Here is a 25642-nt window from a genome sequence, read left to right as displayed (position 1 = left end):
TTTGTAGTCCCTGATTTCCTGTAGACATATGCCACATATGTCTCGTGTCTGAGCCGTTGAATTGCGACTCTACCTTGTCCCTGTACTTGCATTTCGCTTGTTGATTGTCTTGCGGAGGGAATAACTACACTATTTATATTCAGTCATATATTTTGGCTTGAAGTTTGCCAAAAGGCATCTAAAGGTCTCTCAGACCATAAGAAGTAAGATTCTCTGGTCTGATGAAACCAAGATTGAACTTTTTGGCCTGAATGCCAAGCATCATGTCTGTAGGAAACCTGGCACCATCCCTTCGGTGAAGCATGGTGGTGGCAGCTTCATGCTGTGGGGATGTTTTTCAGCGGCTTGGGCTGGAATACTAGTCAGGATCGAGAGAAAGCTGAACGGAGCAAAGTACAGAGAGATCATTGATGAAAACCTGCTCCAGAGTGCTCAGGACCTCAGTCTGGAGTGAAGGTTCACCTTCCAACAGGACAACAAGCCTAAGCACACAGCCAAGTCCCTGAAAGACCTTGAGTCGCCCAGCCAAAGCACAGACTTGAACCCAATCAAACATCTCTGGAGAGACCTGAAAATAGATGCTCCCTATTCAACCTGAAAAAGCTTGAGAGGCTCTGCGAAGAAGAATGGAAGAAACTCCCCAAATAACACAACTGACTAGGTTTCCCAGTGCCAACCTTATAGCGTCATACCCAAGAAGACTTGAGGCTGCCAAAGGTGCTTCAACAAAGTTCTGAGTAAAGTGTCTGAATACTTATGTAAATGTGATACTTAATAATCTTTTTGCAAAAAAAATAAAATAAATGATTTTTGCTTCGTCATATTGGGGTATTGTGTGTAGATTTATGAGGGGAAAAAAACTATTTAATCCATTTTAGAATAAGACTGTAACGTAACAAAAACAGTCAAGGGGTCTGAATTCTTTCCAAATGCACTGATATATTTTATTTAACCTTTATTTAACTAGGCAAGTCAATTAAGAACAAATTCTTATTTACAATGACAGCCTACCCCGGCAATATCCGGCTATGATATACAGTAGACTACTGCACATTATGCACGGCAGAAAAATATAAAAGCCCATAGTTGTACCTAGCTATAGGCTATGCTCTCTTGGGGAAATAAATTTAACTAGCTCCAGTAGGCTAATCTTTTTGAGTGTGTATTGTATTGCAATATACTGAATTACACAAATCGTTCAAACCATGGTAAAGCAGAAGAGAACATGCAATTCTGGTGCGAAACATGAGGCCTAAAAAGTTACAAGTATACGCTAGCAAATTTGATTTTAATTTTGAAATATAAAGGGCTTGTAAGTAAGCATTTCACTGTAAGGTCTACTACACCTGTTGTATTTGGCGCATGTGACAAATAACATATGAAGAATTTGTCACATGCGCCAAATACAACAGGTGTAGTAGACCTTACAGTGAAATGCTTACTTACAAGCCCTTAACCAACAATGCAGTCAAGAATAAATAAATAAAACATACATTTGTATAATTAGTAGGTTGACGCATATATAGCGTCAGAGGAAGGCCCAAAAAATGGTCAAAGACTCCAGTCACCCAAGTCATAGAGTGTTGTCTCTGCTACAGCACAGCAAGCGGTACTAGACCGCCAAGTCTTGGACCTAAAGGTTCCTTAACAGCTTCTACCCCAAGCCATAAGACTGATGAACAATTAATCAAATGGCCAGCCGGACTATTTACATTGACCCCCCCTTTGTTTTTACACTGCTGTTTATTACCTCTGCTGTTTATTACCTCTGCAGTCACTTTACCCTTACCTACATGTACAAATTACCTCAACTAACCTGTACCCCTGGCGCACATTGTCTCGGTACCGGTACCCCTTGTATATAGCCTTGTTATTGTTATTTTATTGTGTTACTTTTTATTTAATTAGTAATTTTATTTATTTAGTAAATATTATCTTAACTCTTTTTCTTGAACTGCATTGTTGGTTAAGGGCTTGTAAGTAAGCATTTCACGATAAGGTCTACACTTGTTGTATGTGCATGTGACACATAACATTTGATTTGATATATCTTTCATAATATTTCCCCTAATGTTATTAGCCAACATACTCTTTCTCACTCTATTTTTGCTTTATTCCTTCCTCGCTTTCAACAGTTAAATGGAAAACGTTTCGTGGTCATAATCTTCCTCATTCTAATGTTATCCTTGAATAATATAGGACTAGAATTAGATGCAGAAGGCGAAATAACTGCTATAGCCTACCACCATTGCACATTCGCTCTTCTTTCAAACTACCCGTGAGTTCTATCGGCTGGAGGTATTTATCATTCAGCAAAAAAGAGCTTGCGCCCCTCTTCGAATAGTCTATTGGTATAAGAAATGCTAAAAAAGTTATGTCCAGCAAGCTATTTAGTCTAGCTTTTCCTGCATGGGACTCCAAGAGCTAAGGAGCGTTTATTAAGGAGAGGTCTGCGGAGCACAGGTGCTTGCATACTGCGCAAGAGACAGAGGCATTAAGTTAGAAGCTTATTATACATAACCCATCACTAATTAGCTAAATATAAGGCTAATACTGCATTGGATTTATTACCTGAAAGAGGTAGGCTAGAACATATACTGTATATAGGGCTATATATCAAATATAGAAGAGGATTATCTATTTTGTATGCAATTTGAATGGAATTGATGGAGAGAGAGAAAGACTGCGAGAGACTGCTTGCACGTGTTCTGATTTAAAGCAAAGATATTCGAGTGATATGCTTTTTTTCCCTGCAGCTGCAAATAATAAATACAAATCTTTACAATTACAAAACAAGGTGACACCGAAAGTCAGATGGATATGGGTAAATTAGAGGCGCATTCAGTCTTTATATTACTGTAGCATAGGCTAAACCTGTCTCACAAAAAAAAGTGACCATGATGAGATGATACAGTAGGTCTACATGCACTGTGAATTGCGCTCCATACAGAGATGGGATGTCTGTCCCCACCCTGAGCGTTAATTCATCATGCAGAGGCTGTAGAGGCCAGATTTAGACATTGCATATCCTTTAACAGTTCCATTTCACGCCATGCTGTTCAGACAAATAATTTATAATAATTTACAGTATTCTCACAGTTATTTATCCCGGGAAAAGGGAGTGATTTTGGGAGGTAACCGGGTTCCCGCCATTCAACCCTAGTCATGTTGTCTTAGCTTCACCTTGAAATACAGTGAGTGTGGATAAAGGTGTGATTCGGGTCAACCCTCTGGCGGATTTAACCCAATGAGAGCTCTTTGCTCAGGTCTCCCTGTCAAAGAGCTTCTGATGGATTAAATTCGTTAGTGATTGATTGACAGGGTATGATACAATACATCAGATATAAAGACATAAAAAAAGGCCAGATTCAGTCCGAACCCTTTGACATATTCTCTGATTACAAACCCTCAGCCTTACTCAAGACTTTAGGGTTTTTAAAGCATTCTCAGAGAGTGTATCCCCAGGTAAGTGTTATCTACCCAACAACATGATGGGAATGACAATGGAATTCTCTATATATGGCAAAAACAATTAGATCTAATGTATTGGACTTTGTATTTTATATCATTTTATGTTGCCTTGTTGTGTTTTGGTGTGTTTACAGTGGTAGGGGATGAAGAATGGTCATAATTACCTCCTACGTTGTAGCCCACACAGGAGTTCTGGTCACAGTATCCAGGAGGTCCAGCCGACCCCACTGGTCCAGGGATACCCGGCCGCCCAGGGGTTCCAGGGTTCCCTGGCCGACCAGATGGACCCTGGCTTCCTGTCCGGCCCTGACCCGTTGGTCCTGGAGGAGAGATAAGGAGTGGTGAGGAGAAGGCGGAGAAAGGGAGGAAGTGTGTTTTATTACAACAAATACATTTTCAATTAACATTGAAGGTTTTAACTTTGAGCTACATTCCGAAGTGAAATCATCATGTGAATTATTATTATTATTGTCTTCATTGTGACATTATTATTGTCTTCATTGTGACTAAGAACACTGCATATAGAGGTAGAATTCACCAAGTTAAAGGGGTAGTTCACCCAAATTACACATGGGTTTCCTTACCCATTTGTGGCGCAAATCCCAAACAAGTCACGGGACCGATATTAGCATCATGTCCAAATAATACGAAAGTATCTAAAATGTATTATAAAGCTCAACAAAGTAATTTATAGATGTTTTGAAGATAATGTGCGAAAAATGCTAATATCAGTCCCATGACTTGAATGCGATTTGTGCCGCAAATGATAAAACATTAGCATGTGGAAGCAGTGCCAGAGAAATTAAACCAAAGTATGGATTGCTGTCATATCTTATCCATCTGCTTACAGGGTTAGGGAACCAATAAATAATTTTATAATTTGGGTGAACTATCCCTTTAAATCTAGAAGTGTGCTTTGAAACATAATCCATGATTAGGCCACTGATTGGCCAGACTTCCACACATTTACCATTACCCAGTGGTCAGTACCAATAAGCATAAGCTTTTGTGTCTTTTCATCAGACCCAAAATGCTATTATTACTGAGCTGTCTCCATCAGGAAATGCTATGAATATCCTTTTTCAAATATCCTTGGGGGTACTCATCTCCCGCATGCCAGATTCCTGAAGTGTTCTCTCTGGAGTTCTCTCCTGTGGCCCAACCTGGCAACTGCTTCAGGATTTCAATCAACACACTGTATCAGCTAGACCACAATCAATACAGGAGTCAATAGCTATGCCCTCTAATAAGGTTTCATTAAACCAGTAAGGGCAGCTTAATGAATAACAACCAAAGTAAATTAAATAAAACTCAAGCTACCCTCTCCATTCCATATTTTACCCTTGAATCAAGACGGGAGTGCTTAATCAAAAACAGATCGGATGACTTCCTATTTTCTAATCCACCTGCTCAACAGATGTTGATTTCCTCTGCAGAGGCTCGGTAGCAAAGGAAGTCCCTGGAGGAAAATTGAAGTTGGAACTGTGCAGTTTTTTTTTGGGGGGGGGGGGGGGGGGGGGGGTTTATCAGCGGTTCTGGTTACCTGGGGGCCCGACAGGGCCTCTGGGACCCTGGACTCCTGCGCCTGGGCTTCCCTTGTCACCCTTCTCTCCTGACAAACCTGGACAGACAGAGATCAACGGGACACACACTTTGACAAAATGCAGAGAAGTGGGCATGCTTATCTCCTTTCCGTATTATATCACCATCAGCACTAAAAGTGGCATGAACAATATTGTAGATCTACCTGTGTAATAATTGTATTCTGATTATATTAATGTGTCACACCCTTATCTGTTTCACCTGTCTTTGTGCTTGTCTCTACCCCCTCCAGGTGTCACCCATCTTCCCCATTATCCCCTGTGTATTTATACCTGTGTTCTCTGTTTGTTTGTTGCCAGTTAATTTTGTTTCATGAAACCTACCAGCGTTTGTTCCCCTGCTCCTGTCTGTGCTTGCTCCTGTTTTCTAGTCCTTCCCAGTTTTGACCATTCTGCTTGCCCTGACCCTGCCTGCCATTCTATACCTTACCCCACCTCACTGGAGAAATGTTTTTTGTTATTTCAAAAAACATGTTCTCTTTTTCGTGGTTTCTAATTGGCAGTTACAGTCTTGTCTCATTGCTGCAACGCCCATATGGACTCAGGAGAGGTGAAGGTCGAGAGCAGTGCGTCCTCCCAAACACAACCCAATTGAGCCGCACTGCTTCTTGACACAATTCCTGCTTAACCCGTGAGCCAGCCGCACCAATGTGTAGGAAGAAACACCTGGCAACTGTATCAGTGTGCATTGCGCCTGGCCCGCCACAGGAGTCGCTAGAGCTGCGTCAGAGCCTGGACTTGAACCAGGATCTCTAGTGGCACTGCTAGCGCTGCTGTGCAGTGCCATATACCAATGTGCCACTCGGGAGGCCCTGCCTCACTGGATTATTGACCCCTGCCTGCCCTGACCCTGCCTGCCGTTCTATACCTTGGCCCAATTCCCTGGATTATTGACCCCTGCGTGCCCTGACCCTGAGACTGCCTGCCGTTCTGGACCTTTTGTACCTTCTCTGGATTACTGACATCTGCCTGCCTTTGACCTTTCGTTTGCCTGCCCCTGTACTAGAAATACATTTTTGTTTCTTCGACACTGTCTGCATCTGGGTCATACCTGAAACCTGATAAATTATGTTTTAATACGTTACCTGGCAGTATCATTTACTGTAATATCGTATCCCACAAGCTTATGGCATAAGTTACATGACTATATCTTCACTTGAAATCTTAAGTTAAATCGGAGTCTTCTCTATACAGTACCTCTGGCTCCTGCTTGTCCATTTTCTCCATTGGACCCGGGGAACCCTGGTCTGCCCGGGGGCCCCTGCTCTCCCTGTGGTCCTGGGCCGCCCTGCCGCCCGGGCTCTCCTGGGGGACCTGGAACGGTGCGGACGGAGACGGGTGCGCTCGGGATGTGGTTAAGGATGGAGCTGTAGCGAGCCATGTGACCTGTGGGACGGACGTCAGACAGAGGTCAGTGAATCATGAACGGATGACAATGGCAAAATACACTTACACTTTCATAGACAACACTCACATTTTCATGTACTGTATACCCCTTCCACAAAATACACTTACACTCAAAGACACAAGACCTATGCAATCACACATCCACACACACACAGGAAGAGAGCCAGATGGAGGATAAAAAAAATGACTCACTCTGTATCAGTTGCTCACAGACCTGGCGGGCGATTGCTTGGACCGATGCCTGGGATTGCAGGTCACCCTGGAGAGGAAAAAACACATGGTGACACCAAGTCCACGGCTACACGGTTTTATCGTACCCACAGGTAAAATATCCTCCACCATTACTAGAAAGCCTGCCAGCCATGAATTTGACATCAACTCTTTTAATTTGAAAACATAGCTGTTGTGGCCAAGCCTAGATGTGGCCTTTTGAGCCTTGTCTAAAAATCTTATTAGCCATTCAATGCTGTTACGGGCGACACCAATCCGTAAAGTACTTAAAACAAACCGCCCTTGCTGTCTCTGCCTGGCCGGTTCCCCTCTCTCCACTGGGATTCTCTGCCTCTAACCCTATTACAGGGGCTGAGTCACTGGCTTACTGGTGCTCTTTCATGCCGTCCCTAGGAGAGGTGCGTCACTTGAGTGGGTTGAGTCACTGACGTGATCTCCCTGTCTGGGTTGGCGCCCCCCTTTGGTTGTTCCATGGCGGAGATCTTTGTGGGCCATACTCGGCCATGTCTCAGGATGGTAAGTTGGTGGTTGAAGATATCCCTCTAGGGGTGTGGGGGCTGTGCTTTGGCAAAGTGGGTGGGGTTATATACTTCCTGTTTGGCCCTGTCCGGGGGTATCATCGGATGGGGCCACAGTGTCTCCTGACCCCTCCTGTCTCAGCCTCCAGTATTTATGCTGCAGTAGTTTATGTGTCGGGGGGCTAGGGTCAGTTTGTTATATCTGGAGTACTTCTCCTGTCTTATCTGGTGTCCTGTGTGAATATAAGTATGCTCTCTCTAATTCTCTCTCTCGGAGGAGGAGGACCTGAGCCCTAGGACCATGCCTCAGGACTACCTGGCATGATGACTCCTTGTTGTCCCCAGTCCACCTGGCCGTGCTGCTGCTCCAGTTTCAACTGTTCTGCCTGCGGCTATGGAACCCTGACCTGTTCACCGGACGTGCTACCTGTCCCAGACCTGCTGTTTTCAACTCTCTAGAGACAGCAGAAGCGGTAGAGATACTCCTAATGATTGGCTATGAAAAGCCAACTGACATTTACTCCTGAGGTGCTGACTTGCTGCACCCTCGACAACTACTGTGATTATTATTATTTGACCATGCTGGTCATTTATGAATATTTGAACATCTTGGCCATGTTGTTATAATCTCCACCCGGCACAGCCAGAAGAGGACTGGCCACCCCTCATAGCCTGGTTCCTCTCTAGGTTTCTTCCTAGGTTTTGGCCTTTCTAGGGAGTTTTTCCGAGCCACCGTGCTTCTACACCTGCACTGCTTGCTGTTTGGGGTTTTAGGCTGGGTTTCTGTACAGCACTTTGAGATATCAACTGATGTAAGGGCTATGTAAGTAAATTTGATTTGAACACTAGAACAATAGCTCTTTAAAATATAACTGCTGTGAAGTAGAAATCCTTTTTCTACAGCAGAGTAACACGGCTCTAAAGCTTTAGCTTATAAGGTATGCAAAATGGGTTCTGGTTGCAGTACAACGTGTGATATTTCTCTTCAGAAAACTTGTTTACTGTCAGACTGTCAGAGAACCCCTATAACCCCAAGCTGAGGAGCAGTAATTACTTGAAAGGAGGGCGTTACTTGTTTTGAAAATTGATGTTAAGAACAGTACTTACGCCACATAATTATATTATACAGAACAAGGTAAGTATCATAAGATATCTCAATTAAATTTAATAAATGCTGTTTTGGCATGAATGGGTGGTTGCCACTGCTGCCAAAGCAATATGTTTGTTATCTATGACTTACTCTTTCTCCCTTCTCTCCTTTGTTTCCGGCGGGACCCTGCAACAGAACAAGAGGTAGAATGACAATGGACAGAAAATAATGAAGTAAAACTGTACAAATTGTTTGAGTTGTCAATTGCTGTCATCTTTTTCCTTTTTGCTAAGGTCATTATTTGAACCCTGGCATAACCATTTCTCTGCCAAGGTCATATAATAACTATGCAGTACCAGTTATTACATAGAGGCACTACTATGCAATAACTGCTAACCTTCTCTGGCTCTTGGTCTTTGGTTGGACGATAAGCTGTCCTAAAAAATTCATGTAGATAATCTTGTGAGGAAGTTTAACTGAAAATGTTTTGATTTTATTCTCGTAACAAGGCTTGCTTCCCATTTGAGGCTAGAAAGATGCTTGTTCAAGCCACTTTTCTTTCTGAAATTGATTATGGTGACTTAATATACAGTGCATTTGTAAAGTATTCAGACCCCTTGACTTTTTCCACCTATTTTTTTAATGTTACAGCCTTATTCTAAAATTGATTAAATTGTGTTTTCCTCCTCAATCTACCCACAATACCCCATTATGACAAAGGGAAAACAGGTTTTAACTTCACTGTGTAGTTCCTTAAATAATTTTCCCTGTCTCTGAATATCCCCACTGAACTGTTACCCTTTCTCCCAGATCCTTACACATACACATAGAAATATGGTATATTCCTGACCATGTGACCTGCCCTAGAATAATGCCTTGTGTTCGTTAGAGTGTGTAACTTTCGTTGGTCAAGTCATGCAGTCAGGAAAAACTCTGGGTCTAATTATGATAGATACACTGTACTGTAGGACTATGTACAATATATTTACATACTATGTGGCTTTGCTGTCTCCCAAGACCTCCCTCCCTAATCCTACACAAAGCGAGCAAAGCTGATTGAAATGACATCATACTGACGTATCTTGTTGTAATGATGCAATTTCAATCAGTTCCGCTTGCTGGGTATTTCCTCAGCTAGTGGGTCAGCTCTGCTTCAGTAGTAGTAATGGACATAGAGGTTCAGATAACTCACAGGAGGTCCCTGGTTTCCCAGTGACCCTGGAGGTCCACTTGACCCTGGTGACCCAGGAGCTCCTGGAGTGCCCTGTGGGTGAAACACAAACAAACAAATTGTCATCTCACTGATTGAGCAATCACTCAAACGTACAATGTGTAACTTCAGTTTTTCCAGTGGTAACTTGAGGTACTACAAAACATTTGGCCAAGAAGCAAAGAAGAAAACAGTCACATTCGCCAAGGGGCACAAACAATTAACCTACAGGGACAGTACCTTTGACAAGAAAGTATTATAAATTGCAGATTTAATTTTACAATTCATTGACATTAAATCAAATTAATTCATCAGTTCCTGATGCTAAATCCACAAACAATAATACTCACTATAGTCCCTGGAGGTCCTGTTCGCCCCTGGGGTCCATCTTTACCAGGAAGTCCCTGTGGAAAGGTGTTACAAGTACATATTAATGCCTATGAGACTGTGCTATTATGGCAGCTCATATACCACAACTTCATATTCACATAAATCTATTCCTTTTGATTACAATGCTTTCAGAAAGTATTCAAACCCTTTGACTTTATCCACATTTTGTTACGTTACGGTCTTATTCTAAAATGGATTCAAGTTTTTTTCCCTTCGTCAATCTTCACACAATACCCTATCATGACAAAGTAAAAACAGTTTTTTATACATTTTTGCAAATGTATGAAAAATATGAAACTGAAATATCACATTTACATAAGTATTCAGACCCTTTACTCGGTACTTCGTTGAAGCACTTTTGCCAGTTATTACAGCCTTGAGTCTTCTTGGGTATGACGCTACAAGCTTGACACCTGTATTTGGTGAGTTTCTCCCATTCTTCTCTATAGATCCTCTCAAGCTCTGTCAGGTTGGATGGGGAGCGTCGCTGCACAGCTATTTTCAGGTCTTTCTAGAGATGTTAGATCGGGTTCAAGTCCGGGCTATGGCTGAACCACTCAAGGGCATTCAGAGACTTGTCCCAAAGCCAAGCATGGACATGGCTGTGTGCTTAGGCTTGTTGTCCTGTTGGAAGGTAAACCTTTGCCCCAGTCTGGGGTCCTGAATGCCCTGGAGCAGGTTATCAAGGATCTCTCTGTACTTTGCCCGTTTATCTTTCCCTCGATCCTGACTAGTCTCTCAGTCTCTGCTGCTGAAAAACATCCCCACAGAATGATGCTACCACCACCATGCTTCACCGAAGGGATGGTGCCAGGTTTCCTCCAGACGTGATGCTTGGCATTCAGGCTAAAGAGTTCAACCTTGGTTTCATCAAACTAGAGATTTAGGTGGCTTTTGGCAAACTCCAAGCGGGCTGTCATGAGCCTTTTACTGAGGAGTGGCTTCCGTCTGGCCACTTTACCATAAAGGCCTGATTAGTGGAGTGCTGTAGAGATGGTTGTCCTTCTGAAAGGTTATCTCACCTCCACAGAGGAACTCTAGAGCTCTGTCAGAGTGACCATTGGGTTCTTGGCCACCTTCCTGACCAAGGCCCTTCTCTCCGATTGCTCAGTTTGGCCGGACGGCCAGCTATAGGAATAGTCTTGGTGGTTCCAAACTTATTCTCTTTAAGAATGATGGAGGCCACTGTGTTCTTGGGGACCTTCAATGCTGCAGATATTTTTTATATAGCTTTCCCCAGATCTGTGCCTCAACACAATCCTGTCTCAGAGCTCTACGGACAATTCCTTTGACTCATGACTTAGTTTTTGCTCTGACATGCACTGTCAACTGTTGGACCTTATACGTCCAATCAATTAAATCTACCACAGGTGGACTCCAATCAAGTTGTAGAAACATCTCAAGAATGATCAATGGAAACAGGATGCACCTGAGCTCAATTTCGAGTCTCATAACAAAGGGTCTGAAAATGTATGTAAATAATAACAAAATGTGGAAAAAAGGGAAGAGGTCTGAATACTTTCCGAATGCACTGTAAACAGACCGACAAGACCTTACCCTTGTTCCTGTTTGTCCCGCTCGACCTGATGGCCCAGGAGATCCAGGAATGCCCTGCAACCGTAGAGAGAGAAAACAAAAAGGTGAAAACAAAAAGGCCAGTTAAGGGTGTCAGCATGAATACATTTGTATTGACAGGCTCGGATGGTTGGACCACTATCCTAACTCATTACAGATAATTAATGTTGTGAAGCTGGAGCTGTTTGTAATACACAGTCTCTTGTATGACCTTCACATCCGTCAAAGTCAAATTCCCTCACTCAGACACAACGAGTACTGAATGCCAATGGCATGGCTCAAAGCCTATTACAAACAAAAGTATACATCTCCCAACCTCTACAGTTATTGACAGGATCCATCTTAATTTGCTCAGAGATGGATTACAATGAAAGTGTATTGCATCTTAGGCATGAGTCATTACAACAGAGGGGAAATAGCTATTGTTATGTAAAAACTGCTGTGATGTCTTGTTACGGTCTAGGCAGGCGCTGCCCATAACCACAGATCTAGGATCAGATTACCCAACCGCCAATGCTCAAATTTACCATTAGGAGGATGGAAGATATCTGACCCTGTATCAGTGGTTAAGACCAACTTCTTCCTTCTCCTCTTATTTATTACCTGTGCAAATCCTTTAATGCATTGAAATAAAACTGACATCACATCAACCAAACGGTAGCAGAAGCTCTTTCACTCAAATTATGCAGCAACTCTCTTACCAGAATTCAGAATGACATGTTCCCATTAACAGTTCCCTTACAGAGATAGATATTCAATATGCCATTCAAAAGATCTCCATTTGGTGCAATGGTGTCATTTGAAGACTGAATGCCATTTTGTGATGAGGGAAAGTGTGTCTGAAAGGGCAGGAAGTGAATGGTGGTCTTTACCTGTATTCCTGGAGCGCCAGCTGCACCCTTCTCACCTCTTTCTCCTGGACCACCCTGAAGTTGGAAAAAACAACAATAAATATCAACAGCAAATAGCAAGTTTATTTGGAGGCTATTTCATAAGTTGGGGTCGTCACTATATGGTCACAGTGTGCTTTCTAACTACATTTGTTTCCAAACTCTTCCAGTAGCTGTACCTTTACTTATCCCCTACCTGTCACCATAATTGTCATACCCTGACCATAGACAGCCCTTGGTTCTCTAAGGAGTTGTAGGTCAGGGCGTGACTAGGGGGTGTTCTAGTTCATTATTTCTATGTTGGTGTTTTGTATGGTTCCCAATTAGAGGCAGCTGGTAATCATTGCCTCTAATTGGGGATCATATTTAGGTAGCCATTTTTCCCACCTGTGTTTGTGGGATATTGTTTTGTGTATGTGCATGTGGCACCACTACTTTCATGTTTCGTTGTTGGTTTATTGTTTTTGTTTGAAGTTTTGCCATAATAAAGATGTGGAACTCAACACACGCTGCACCTTGGTCTGTCTCTTATCACGATCATGACAATAATCCTGAATTAACAACAAATAGATAATGTCTTCAATATAGCACTTCTGTATGTTATACCATCAAATACTTTACCATAGGCTGGCTTAAACATGGCCTTAGTAAAGTTAAGACATCTGGGCGTATCCTTTAATGTTTTACCTGTCATTCATTAGTCATTGATCTGTTAATACCAATGCAGGTGTAACCCAGTACTTCATATTTGACTGTTCTGTTTACAGTCTATTAGGTTACGATACATCCTCCCTCCTTTACGGCTTACGTTTAACAACATCCTTTGGGCAAGAAAGAATCAACATTTGAGTATTACAACACCTTTTAAAAGGCAGTCTTTATAGCATGCCTAGGTAAATCAGGTACTGTAGCTACTGTATGTTATTTGTGTTGGGATACTAGACTCCTCTAATATGTGCAGTATTAGATGGTGTGTGTCTCAATTAATGTGTATGTGTGGCTTACCGGAGGGCCCATGATGGTACGTCCGCCGGGCCCCTGGGGTCCACGAGGCCCCTGCAGCCCAGGAGAACCAGCGTCCCCAACTGGACCTATCGGTCCCTGTCACAGAGACAGAAGAACACATTGATAAAGTAGATTAGATTACTATAGTTCTAGTTAAATTCCCTGCTTTCTACAGTTATTACAACAATCTAGTATCACTGGAACGAACAGAGGAAATACACACCAAATTACAAAGTAAAATCTAACTGAACACTAGTACTGTAAACATTTTTTATTTACATATAGGCCAATAATAAGATAAGATCGTCACCAGACAACATTTTAATCAACCAATCTCCCTGACCACCTTCCTCTGATCAAGCCATAAACTGTCCCTCTCCATCTTTGGAGAACGCATGCACCCACATGATCTGGCCACTATTGGCTAACCTAACCAGTGGTGGAAAAAGTACCCAATTATCATACTTGAGGAAAAGTAAAGATAACTTAATAGAAAATGACTCAAGTAAAAGTGAAAGTCACCCAGTAAAATACTACTTGAGTAAAAGTCGAAAAGTATTTGGTTTTAAATATACTTAAGTATCAAAAGTAAATGTCATTGCTAAAATATACTTAAGTATCAGTAAAAGTATAAATCATTTCAAATTGCTTATATTAAGCAAACTAGACGGCATTATTATTATTATTTATGGATAGCCAGGGGTACACTCCAACACTCAGACATAATTCTATACACCTGTCAGTAACGGATGTGGCTGAAATAGCCGAATCCACTAAATTGTATATATTTTATTCCATACAACTGTCTTCATCTTTTATACATTACCTGACCTAGGTCTGGGTGTCTGAGAGGGGGCTTTAGGCTAACTCAGTGATTTAACTGCAAATCAGAGACCCGTGAGGCTGCTCTCTGTCTGTCTTGTCAGGAGCCTACCAGTCGCAGGTCATTGACTTTCATGGGAGCACGTTGCATCTCCAATGAATATGAAATTCATGAGAGTAGAAAGACAGCATGGGTGCACTGCGAGGACGGCTGCATTACAAGGACCTTTACATGCTATAATAACACCTCATTCAAACACCAGTACAATTTTCTGGGACTTTCAAGACCCTTGCAATCCAAGTCTAATAGCATGAGAGAGTGGGAAATGAATAAAAGATTAGAACTTTGCAAAGGGCATTTATAGAAAGAGTGGGTTTTCAGCTTAGCAGTACACAAGGGATATTTTATGGAAGAGAGGTATCCAAGAGGGTATGTGTCTGGTATCCATCAATGAGGGTATGTGTCTGTCCCCCCACCCACCTACCCACTGAGTGCTTGTGGAATTGTTACAAGCTGCATTGACTTTCATTGTGTTTTTATTTACATGAGTGTGTGTGTGTGTGTGTGTGTATACACTGTACCACAGCTCCTGGTTCTCCACGGTCCCCTCTCCCTCCTCTGATCCCAGGTCCTCCCTGTTGATAACACAAACACCCACACACCCTCTGTCACACTCCATCAAGATAAGGACCACATACCTTAAAGACACACACTATCAACACATCCTAAACACACTATCACACACCGGGTGTATGTACTCTCCATCCCCATATGTCACACTGTGTTATGTTCATCAGCCACTGAATGCAATGAATGAATGAAATCCTAGCTCAACAACAGCTGTAAGTAACACATGATGCTGATTAAGGAGAGAAGGAGGGTCCTCACAGGGGGTCCAGTGGGGCCAGGGGGACCTTTGCTTTCCTGGCTGCAGGTGCAGGCCCTCGGCATGGCAGGACAGTCCTCCTCCTTCCTCTTAGAGATGAGACAAATACCACCATAACATGACTGTATGACAATACATGCAACACAAGAGTACAATGACCTAATGATTATGATAATGACCAAAGCATAATGATAATGACGCTAATGCTAAAACAAATAATAGGATAATGACCTTATGATAACACAATAACAAGATGACACAATATGACATCTATGACACTATCCTACAACATCCTACGACACATTACAACAAAGGTTAAGGTCATCCCACGTCAGTCAGTAGTTGAGATCAGTAGCGAGGCGTGAACTCACCAAACCAGGAAGCTCACAGCACTTGTCTCGGCTGGCCCAGGACGTGCTGCAGACGATGTCAAACGACTGCAGTTGGAACTGAGGACAAAAAGAGCAACAAACACACACATCTTTTCTTACATTCACTACAAACATGTTGTTACTTGAATAATTGTCTCTTGATAGAACTAGCAGCAAGCTGTGAATCTCCTAAATAAGACCGGAGAGAAAGTATGATAATTATTCAGTATTACGCATTGTTAACAGAATTGTTGCACATCTCTTATTGAGGAGGAAGAATCTATCAATAATTGGTCTCTCCAAACAGATTGCTCTGTTTTCTCCTGTCCTGAAAGGGTTCAATTTGAAAGAAAAGTGTGAAGAGTTTTTGTCAAATAAAGAAAATGATCAAGCCTATCAGAGAGTACATCTCACTGCTATTCCTGTATGAGGGTATCTGGGCAATTTATGGAACTGGGAGATTGGATATGAAAAGTACAGTTGTTTCTATGACTTGTTTATATTTAGTGGAAAATAGATCTTGACGTGCTGATGTGATTATACTTTATTCAAACTCTCTGTCTTAATGCTGTTATAAGAATTCATAACCTAGGTAGTTTATCACCACTCTATTGAATACTCCATGACACTAAACACCATAGTGTATGTTAGAATTCAACCTGACTGCACATAAAATAAGAAGAATCAAGGGGTTAAAAATGCATAGAAATCTAATTACGGAATATTGACATGGATATTGAATGGGGATGTCCTTAGAACTACAGTATATTCTAGTAATTCTACATCGATGTCAAAATGTCTTCTTGTATATCCTCTCTGATCTATCTGTCACAGCTTACCGGTGCAGAGCTGTCCTTCTTCCCCCTGGAGCGCACCATGCGTCCCAGCACCTCCAGGCCATCCGTGGTGATGTTGCCCGCCGCGTTGATGGCCTTCTCCCCTACTAGCTTACAGTCAATGACAGCCTTGGCGCTGGTCTTGCTAATAGCCATGTGCAGCTACAGGGAAAATGAAGAACCAGACCTGGGTACAAATACTATTTTAAATCTTTCAAATACTTTGAGCATGTGCCAAAGCCTGCCTGGAGTGCCAGTTTGGCAGGGTTTACACTTTTGCGGTTATTCATATTGGTAACATGGCGCCAGGCAAGCTCAATTCTAAACACAGATAAATGATCCTAAATTATTTGAAATAGTATTTGAACCCAGGTCTGTTTGGAACACAGACGCAGTGCGATTGAAACATCTTATATGCGTGTCTCAATAAATCACTGGGGAGCATTAAAGAGTTACGGTTTCAGAAAACAGAAAGAGTTTCAAAGAGACACAGGCTGTAAAAGAAGGACAGATTTCTGCGCAAGCATTCCACTAGTCACCCGAAACAAGAGTCGGTTTTGAAGTCGGTGGATTTCAGAAGTTTTTCTACCTTTGACACATCGAGTTTCTCCTGTATGCTTCGTTGGAAATGGGATGTCTCGTGGGGGAAATATATGGGGGAATTTCAAGACATTCCTCTAGCAAATATCTATTCATACCTGATTATCAACTGTGAACGTATGTCTTTATGAAACAGCACTTTCAGCTTTGTTTGACATTGGTGCATTACTATGTTAAAGCGCTGATAAGGATGGAACTGTAGCATTTCCTTTGTATTTACCTCTTTTTTTAGACAAAAACAGATTCCCGATGAATCATTTGAATTAGGCGTCTTAAAAAAACACCTACTGCAATGCAAGGAGTCAGAGAAGTATCTAGCCGTTAGTCAAGTCTTCTTGAGAGGTAATCTAATATGTTACCACATTATCACCAAGCCTGATGGGCGAAGTGCTGACAAGATGACACATGAGAATACTTATGGATTGGCAGGGGAAAGAATTGCAGTAATCGTTGGTGATAATTTGCTGAGGAAAAAGGCAACAGTGGTTTACATGAATCCAGGCCATAGTCACTTTCAGTCACATCAATTTCCTCCTCCCTGCATAGTTTAGTTTGTTTAGCTTGTTTGAAAGTGGCTATGATTCAAATGTGCATACATTATCCTGGCAATATTTCGGGTGTCAGCTTCATTCCACATGGTTAGCATTTTTAAAAATATTGTATTTTATTTCAACAGATAGCAAGTCAAATATGATGGCCATTTCTTGTGAACATTAAACGGCACAGTACTACCCACACTATATATTAATGCTACAGCTACACATTGTTTAGTGGTCCTGTGTGGCTCAGTTGGTAGAGCACAGTGCATGCAACACTAACGGTTGTGGGTTCATTTCCCACTGGGGACACCTGTATGCATGAATAAAAACACCTGCTAAATGGAATATTATATTATTATTGTGCAGCAAAAAAGTTGAAACTATTTGAATAGTCAAAACATAAGTGATTTAAGAACTGCATCAAAAAAGGTAGGCGTTTGTTTCAGGTGCTACATCTCACTCATGGATGATAATGTAAGTTGCCAAGCAAAGTTTTGGCATCAATAGAAAGAGGATGATTATGACATTGGCAAGTGGGTGACTTGAATACACTATCAGATAACTGTGCCAGTGAAGAGAAAAAGCATATCATCATTCACTTAAGCAGCAGGCCATGGATGTGGGCAAAGGTATTGTTAGAACATAGGAGTCTACAGGCATGTCTCATACCTAAGGTATTGTTAGCCCTGATAACATAGGAGTCTACAGACATGTCTCAGGGCAAAGGTATTGTAAGCTCCACTGAAAGCCAGACAAGAGTGACTTAACATCACTCAACAAGCTGGCTTATAGCCAGGAAGCAGGACATTCCCTGAGGTGTTAGGGTTATGTTGCAGCAGCCTTGCACTGAGGAAGTGAGATAACAAAGAGTGTTTTTGAACTTTGACCTTGTGGAAACTGCCGTAGAAGAGCTTCTTGATCTCAGGTCCCTCGAAGGTCACAGTCTGAAACTGTCCTTTGTAGTCATGGTTGAAGAAGATGAGGGTCTTGCCACTGTCTAGCGTTGGAAAGAGAATGTTAGCCTAACTTTCTGCAGTTTCATAACATATTCAGTACAAACTCGAAAATAGTGAGGAATGTTCTCGTTTCAAATAGAGGAGGCATAGAAGGTTTACTAGACCTGTAGCCTACTACACATTGATAAAAAAATTCATTTACACACAAATCATTCTGCTGCTCACAATTGATATATGAGCAAAGACACCTGGCAAAATGTCCATTGCTTTGCCTATCTTATGACAGCAACCAAACAATGGGAACTTGACACACGGTCCCAGCTAAGACCCAGTCCCGTCCCCCGGCATCCTACTCACTGTCCAGGATGACGCCCACCAGGGGCTCGTTGTCCTTGTTGAGGATCTCCCACAATGCAAAGGGCTCCTTGGGCGTTTCAGGCAGCAGGCGGAACAGCATAGTGATGGTGTAATCAGAGGGCAAACCCTCGGGGTGGATAAACCTGGGGTGGAAAGTTCCCAGAACAATAGGCTCTAGTCTGAACATACAGTGGCTTTTGTTGTAGCACCTTTACAGAGCTCAACTGCTATCAAACACCATTTCAAAAGCTGTTTCAACTTGCCAATTCAATTCCTTCAATAGTGTCATTCAATTCTTAAAAGAGGCTAAGAGCAGGAAGCTATTGTTTCTTCATACTGTATATGTACCACATTTGCTGCATTATAATTTGAGAATGAGACACAAAATGACTATGTTTTCTGTGATGTGGGATTGTTGCAGATGAAGGAGATGAAATACACCAGGTGAGGCCAGCTGTCTGTCATTATCACCACCTCTTCATTGTAATAACAGCATTTTCAGGCCAAGTGTCAGGAAAAGAGGATTCAATGTTATCATTGGGTAAGTGGTGCCAATACTTACCGCTGTCATAGAGTAGCTTTACCTGTATCATGCTCATTGTACTCACTGACGTTTTGTCGCTTTGGACAAGAGTGTCTACTAAATTCTACATGATTGATAGAAGGCAATGTACTGTTATGCCTTTTAGTTAAGATGCTAGTGTCCATACTTAGTGGGCTGGGCAAGGAGGGAGTTGTTGTGCAGGCGGAAGCAGGGGAAGCTGTTGAAGGTGCCAGGCTCCATGGACACTCCTGATACATGTCCATACAGACCCTCCACCAGGCCAAACATCTCCATCATCCTGAAACCTGCAGCCACAACATAAACAACCATGAGTTGGTTTAAAAGCAGACATGTCCATGCACAGTACTACTGACAAGTTAAAATAATCTGTTTTTTCATTGTGACTGGCTCTGTTTTCATCATGACTTCTCAATTCTGAGCTTCTACTTCTTATCATTAAGATATTCTGACTTACATGTGCACTCGGGAAGAGGCCATTTTACGTAGTCTTAAGTCCAGAGTTTGCACTAATCTGATGTGCACTTAGCAGGAGTCAACTGTACTGTACCTGTCCAGTTTACAGTGATTTTGTGCATAACAGTTATACTGGGGTCATAACTAGTCAACGGGTATGAGAGTAGAGAGGTCTTGACTGTGCCCTGTGTGCCAGGACACATGAATAAGTAAGTATGCTCCAGTCTCTAACCTGGCAAGGTACTGCCACTCATCGCCACCGAAGGACAAGCTGAAAGACAAAACATTTATGTCACTGCATGGATAAAAATGCACACAATAATATGCCCCCTGTGCTTTTATATGACATATTTAGATTGTGCTCCTGTAGGACTCACTGGCAGTGGCAGCCTCACAAACAAAAGTGACCAGCTTTTCCTCAATTTTCTTGAAGGCGTCTAAATCATCCACAAAGAAAACGTGTCTCTCGCTAGGCTTGCTGGCGATGCTCACCAGCTCCCCGTAGTCCGCATCCGCAAAACCAATGGCAAAAACAATGTACCCTGTGAAGAAGGTAAGCATACAGTATTGCCAATAGTGTGTTATGTACATGCCTAACTAAAACATTTTGTTGGATTAACATATACAGATACTTTTTTGTAGAATGTTCTTTTCATGTACCACAATCTATTCAATGAAATTATTGCATCATGTGCCTCACCTTCCATCTGCATCTCTTTGGAGACCTTGTTGACATCGTCCTGAGAGCGCCCGTCAGTCAACACCACCAGTACTTTGGGGATGCCCCTCCGGATACCTCCTCCCACTGTGAAGATGGTGTCTTTCACATGCCGGATGGCTAGCCCTATAGTAAGAGAATTAGAGGGAGGGATGGAGGGAGAGAAAGAGAGAGGGAGGATAGGAGGGGAAGATAAAGAAAGGAGTTACACTCAAAGCGATATCGACAGCAGGATATAGCCAGGCTCCTTGGTAGAGGATCGTGGTGTTGGGTTATCAGTATCACTGCAAAAATATTCAGCAACAACACATTTTCTTCGTTATTATTCCCACCCCACCTGCAACAATACACATTACACACAAATACAGCATATTCAAAGGAGAAAACAATGCAACAATTAGCATTACCAAGCGGACTTCTTCGTTGCACCCGTTTGAAAAAAAAAAAACATTGTTAGATGAATGCATTATCGCTTCCCTTGGGGATCCACTGATTAATGACAGCATCTCACTGTTCTTCGGAAGCTGGGCTTGATTACTCTGGCCTGCTTGATTACAATGACTGATTATTTTTCAGCAGGTTACAAAAGGAAAGTCAATAAAGGGTATTTCTGTTCATCTGGCATCTACAGCTGTCTCAATGGGATTCAGTCATCCTGTTAATTTACTGTTATGGTAGTCCATTTAGACATAAAAAAGAAAAGAAAAGAAAAAGGAACTTAAAGGGAAACTCCAAAATATTTCTACTTCATATTCATCATTTCCAGCACCACCCCAACATCAACATATGTCAAAATGGTGCGTTTCTATGTTTTGTCGTAAACAGGAAGATAAGTGTTTCCAATGACTTCATCGGTGTGCGTCGTGTGATTTTGACCAATTGTGAGTATGTATGTACTACTAATTACCTACTAATTGTCTACTAATTGGTTGACGATGTCATTGGAAACACTTATCTTCCTCTATTTTTTTTACTACAAAACATAGAAACGTGCCATTTTCACATATGTTGATGTTGGGGTGGTGCTGGAGATGTTGAATATGAAGTAGATTTTTTTTTAAATTTACCGTTAAAGTATGCGTCAGAGTAATAGTATGAAACTCTACATTGGTAGAGAGTGAATAAGGTTTGACAAAGGTTTGCCTTGATGGTCAAAACATTGTTTTTAATATAGTGAATAAGGCCCGATGTCCACTTGCCTGTCTTGGTGTTCCCTCCCTTATAGGAGATGCGGTTAATGGCCTCTAGCAGCCTCTCCTTATTGTCGTACGAGTTAAGTTTGAACTCGGTTCTGGCATCGTCACTGAACTGGACAATGGCCACCTGATGGGAGAAAGATATTTTGAGTTCAATTTAAATTTCAGAGTTTTGTGTGTGTGTGTGTGTGGAGGGGGGGGGGGGGGGGTAATGAGTGGACTAATAATGGACAGCATAAATGTATTGTTCATAAAAGCACACGTGACACATAGTCAAACATAGGTGTTCCAAGACCATTTATGACAATTTATTTGAGTATATCACTTACAAAATGAAGTAAAATACTGTACAGATGTAGGATCGTAATTTGAGCTAGTTTGGTACAACAGGAAAATAATCCTGCAGCAACAGGAAATAGGAAGTATTATGTGGATTATAATTAATGGACATTTTTGTAGAGATTGATACAATTTACAAGGGAAAATAAAATCTGAAATGTCAAACTTCAGAAGCCTTTTTAAACCTCAAATACACCATAAGTTTTATATTTCCTGGATTGCAGGAAAGTTCTCCTGCAACAGGGTGATCCAATTAAGATCCTACATCTGTAAGTGCTAGCTGGCCACAGGACCATTGGTTAGTCAATATTTACCTGAGTACCATCTGGTCCAATGATGTCGAGGGCTCCTGTTGTGCTGTGCAGGAAGCGGATGATTTTCAGGAAGTTGTCATCACCGATGCTCCAGGAGCCGTCCACTAGAAATGCCAGGTCTGCCTTGGCCGCCTTGCAAACTGTCAGGTGAGAAAAAGGGAGAGAGAGGAGAGAGAAAGAGAGAAGTACATAAAAGTAAGTGCAGGGAGGATGAAGAATGTTGAGATGAGGAAAGAGGGGAGAGGGATGAGGAGTGAGAAAAGGAGAAGAGGAGAAGGTAGAGATGGGAAGAGTGAGAGAAAGTAGTACACAAACAGAGAAAGAGACAGAGGGAGACAGAAAAGGACATTTACATTTCCAAGCCAATGAGAACATGCTCTTATCAAGAGCAATTTAAATTCAGTGCATACAAAAAGAGTTCTGACAGACAGCATATATATAGGTAATACAAACGGATACTAGCCTCAGCAAGCAGCAGTGGAAGAATCACAATGGCGAGTGGAGAGAGCGTTCTCTTTCTCCACAGTTTACGAGAGAGGAGCTGTGATGATTGGCAATTATCTCAACAACTTTCCTCTCTAATACCAGGGCCAGCCAGGGTCAGATTGACCAGTATAACACCTAAGTTCCTGTTGTTTGCTTTCGTTTTTTGTTCTGTTCTGCTCTGTGATTTTCAAAGGAACCAAAGATAATAACCAAGTTGCTAGTATGTGGGATGCAAAATAAACTAAAAGTTGCATTTGTTGATATTTCCTATGCCAACAATAACAATAATAAAAAAACGATTTACAGGCTTTAAAATGGACTTGGTCTGCGTTCCAACAGAGAGGGGAGTGAGTTTTCAATTAACTTTTACAAACTCATCCCAGAAAACTGCTAAAATGATTGTTCTCAAAAATGGCAAATAAAAGTAAACATTTCCTTATTTTCTACACGTTATATCTTCAGATAATATTATGTTGCATGTGTTTGTTGGAGAATTGTAAACTCTGAAATATTCTGACTTGATACAAGACTGTAACACAAGTTCCGGCTCACAGTATTATCTCAGACTCAAAAGCTCATAATGGGACCATTTTTGGGAGTCTGAAAAGATTTGTGATTATTCCAAAAGCACATTAAACAGCTTTACTGTTGTTTAAGATGTCTGTAGTCATGACTGCAATAGACACTGCGTATATGAACTTATATTAGAGTCACAAATATGTGTCAGGAGTCATTTGACGTTTGAATGTCAGTCAGGGGCCGGTTGAAAATTGACCCAGCAACTTGACAGAGTGATTTCCATGGTAACTGCCTGTTCTGAGGGCTCTCTGATTTACCTTCAATATCTTTAGTCCTGACTGCGCTAGTGCTAGTTATTCCATTGGGGGCATTGCCTGGAAGCCAAAGCCCTTCAGAATTTCCTTGAGCACCAGACAAAATTATGTTAAGGTTAATGCCACTCAAAGTGAGTTGCACAAAAATACAAGTGTAGATAATCTACCATAGGGGATATCTCTACAGTATATGTTCGCCAATGCCTGGTGACTTGTGAGCATTCGGGTGCAAAATGGCTACGATACACCACCCAGGTAGATGTTTACAGTGGTGGTGGACAGTATGAGTTCCCTTTACCCCATTTAGGTACATGAAGTGCTTTGAGACCAAGCCAAAAGCACTATAGCTTACTAAACAAAATACAGACCTAAAGTATTTCTCTCCAGCAGCCCACCCAAGATATTACTAAGGAAAACACTGATGACATAAGTGCTGGTCACCATATAGGAATGGAGTGGAAATACCCTCTTATTAGAAGAGTGCACCACAATAGGGCCCACAGGTATTTGTTAACAACAGGCCTTTTGTCTTACCTTCCTTGACTGAGGGTATACTGGGAGGAGCGGTCGTGGTGGGTGGTCTGGTGGGTGCCGGGGTGGGAACAGGGACTGCATGAAAGCAATGACATAAGACACACACAAGTCATTATAACATCCTTATTACATGTCTATGTCACCTCACCTGACAAACATGCTTGGTGAGGCTTTCATTTACAGTAAAAAAAAAAATCCTCACAGAAGATCCCTCATTGATACTACCATCAAACATAATATATATAATCAGTCGGATGGTAGAAGAATCAGAAGGAATTAAGAGAGTAAATCTGAGATGGTAGCTTATGCTTAGAAGCATGCTGAGTTTATGATTAAGTTACCCATGTAATTTTCTAGCTTGATCACTACCAGCAGCGGTAGTCAAATTGAAATGAATTGTACCGTTTTTTTCTAGCTCAGAAACCCTGCTGAAAACCACATAGACTTTATCGCCATAGTAATTCAGCTACCTCAAACTGGGAATTACTTTTGATGGCAGCCTGGGGAAACGCAGGGCAATTTAAAAAGGCCTTTAAGCTGTAATCTGTATCAAAACAAAGCTATAAATCGGAGTCTAAACTCAACGTAAATGAACTCAATGCAAACAAATGCCTGGTCGGTTGGACAGAGTGCCTTGATTACTGTTGTGAGTTGGCCACAGACCCAATCACAATTCACTCCTAATCAAATCAAATATTATTGGTCATATACACATGGTTAGCAGATGTTAATGCGAGTGTAGCGAAATGCTTGTGCTTCTAGTTCCGACAGTGCAGGGAGGAATTAAAGTGCCTCACAGGAGACTAATAATGTTGTGAAAATGTTGTGATTGTCTGTAAATCATGCTTGGTCATGCTATGTTTGGTTTGGATAATCTTCTAAGAATGTTGCTACAGTCTAGAGGGAATCATTTTTAGTACGAGTATGTTCTCAGTGTTTTGTCGAGAAATGTGTTGAGAAATGTGTCAATTGTTCTTAGGCTTCTTATCAGCTTCCTGTGGACTGATGTTGTAACTAATGTTGTCACAACATTGTGACAATGTTGTAACTATGCTGTGGTTGTAGTAGTACTGTATGTCGCATGTAGAGTAAAGAATACTAAGCATCTATACCAAGGGTAGGCAACTAGATTCAGACACTGGTCGTTTTTTGTCGGAAAGAATGGTCGGAGGGCCGGAACATAATTCAAATAATTTGTACACTGCAAATTGACCACAACTAAGCCCAAAAAGAGATTGTATTTCAAAATTTCTGTAAGTCTTCACAAGGTTTTCACACACTGTTGCTGGTATTTTGGCCCATTCCTTCATGCAGATCTCCTCTAGAGCAGTGATGTTTTGGGGCTGTTGCTGGGCAACACAGACTTGCAACTCCCTCCAAAGATGTTCTATGGGGTTGAGATCTGGAGACTGGCTAGGCCACTCCAGGACCTTGAAATGCTTCTTACG

The 25642-nt window shown here is 41.7% G+C and overlaps 1 protein-coding gene across 5 annotated transcripts in view; it reads right to left on the bottom strand.

The window, feature by feature from the left end:
- LOC110489432 (collagen alpha-1(XIV) chain) overlaps window positions 1–25642 on the bottom strand; it is a 96350-nt gene that overhangs the window by 8573 nt on the left and 62135 nt on the right. For 4 of the 5 annotated variants that reach the window (XM_036970754.1, XM_036970753.1, XM_036970755.1 and 1 more), the window contains 23 exons: window positions 24195–24269; window positions 22342–22481; window positions 21692–21815; window positions 20475–20618; window positions 20152–20316; window positions 20007–20045; window positions 19467–19605; window positions 18757–18899; window positions 18331–18440; window positions 16308–16466; window positions 15469–15546; window positions 15100–15186; window positions 14793–14846; window positions 13389–13484; window positions 12366–12419; window positions 11476–11529; window positions 9879–9932; window positions 9511–9582; window positions 8469–8504; window positions 6672–6738; window positions 6270–6458; window positions 5015–5092; window positions 3636–3791 (listed from right to left, as the gene is read on the bottom strand). In XM_036970754.1, coding sequence (XP_036826649.1) covers window positions 3636–3791; window positions 5015–5092; window positions 6270–6458; window positions 6672–6738; window positions 8469–8504; window positions 9511–9582; window positions 9879–9932; window positions 11476–11529; window positions 12366–12419; window positions 13389–13484; window positions 14793–14846; window positions 15100–15186; window positions 15469–15546; window positions 16308–16466; window positions 18331–18440; window positions 18757–18899; window positions 19467–19605; window positions 20007–20045; window positions 20152–20316; window positions 20475–20618; window positions 21692–21815; window positions 22342–22481; window positions 24195–24269 — 2313 coding nt within the window. The remainder of the gene's footprint in view (window positions 1–3635; window positions 3792–5014; window positions 5093–6269; window positions 6459–6671; window positions 6739–8468; window positions 8505–9510; window positions 9583–9878; window positions 9933–11475; window positions 11530–12365; window positions 12420–13388; window positions 13485–14792; window positions 14847–15099; window positions 15187–15468; window positions 15547–16307; window positions 16467–18330; window positions 18441–18756; window positions 18900–19466; window positions 19606–20006; window positions 20046–20151; window positions 20317–20474; window positions 20619–21691; window positions 21816–22341; window positions 22482–24194; window positions 24270–25642) is intronic. The other variant, XM_036970756.1, reaches the window with a different exon arrangement.

This window comes from Oncorhynchus mykiss, chromosome 32, assembly GCF_013265735.2.
Source record: "Oncorhynchus mykiss isolate Arlee chromosome 32, USDA_OmykA_1.1, whole genome shotgun sequence".
Classification (NCBI taxonomy): Eukaryota; Metazoa; Chordata; class Actinopteri; order Salmoniformes; family Salmonidae; genus Oncorhynchus; species Oncorhynchus mykiss.
Note: the sequence above shows the minus strand (reverse complement) of the source record. Positions and strands in the feature narration are given on the sequence as shown.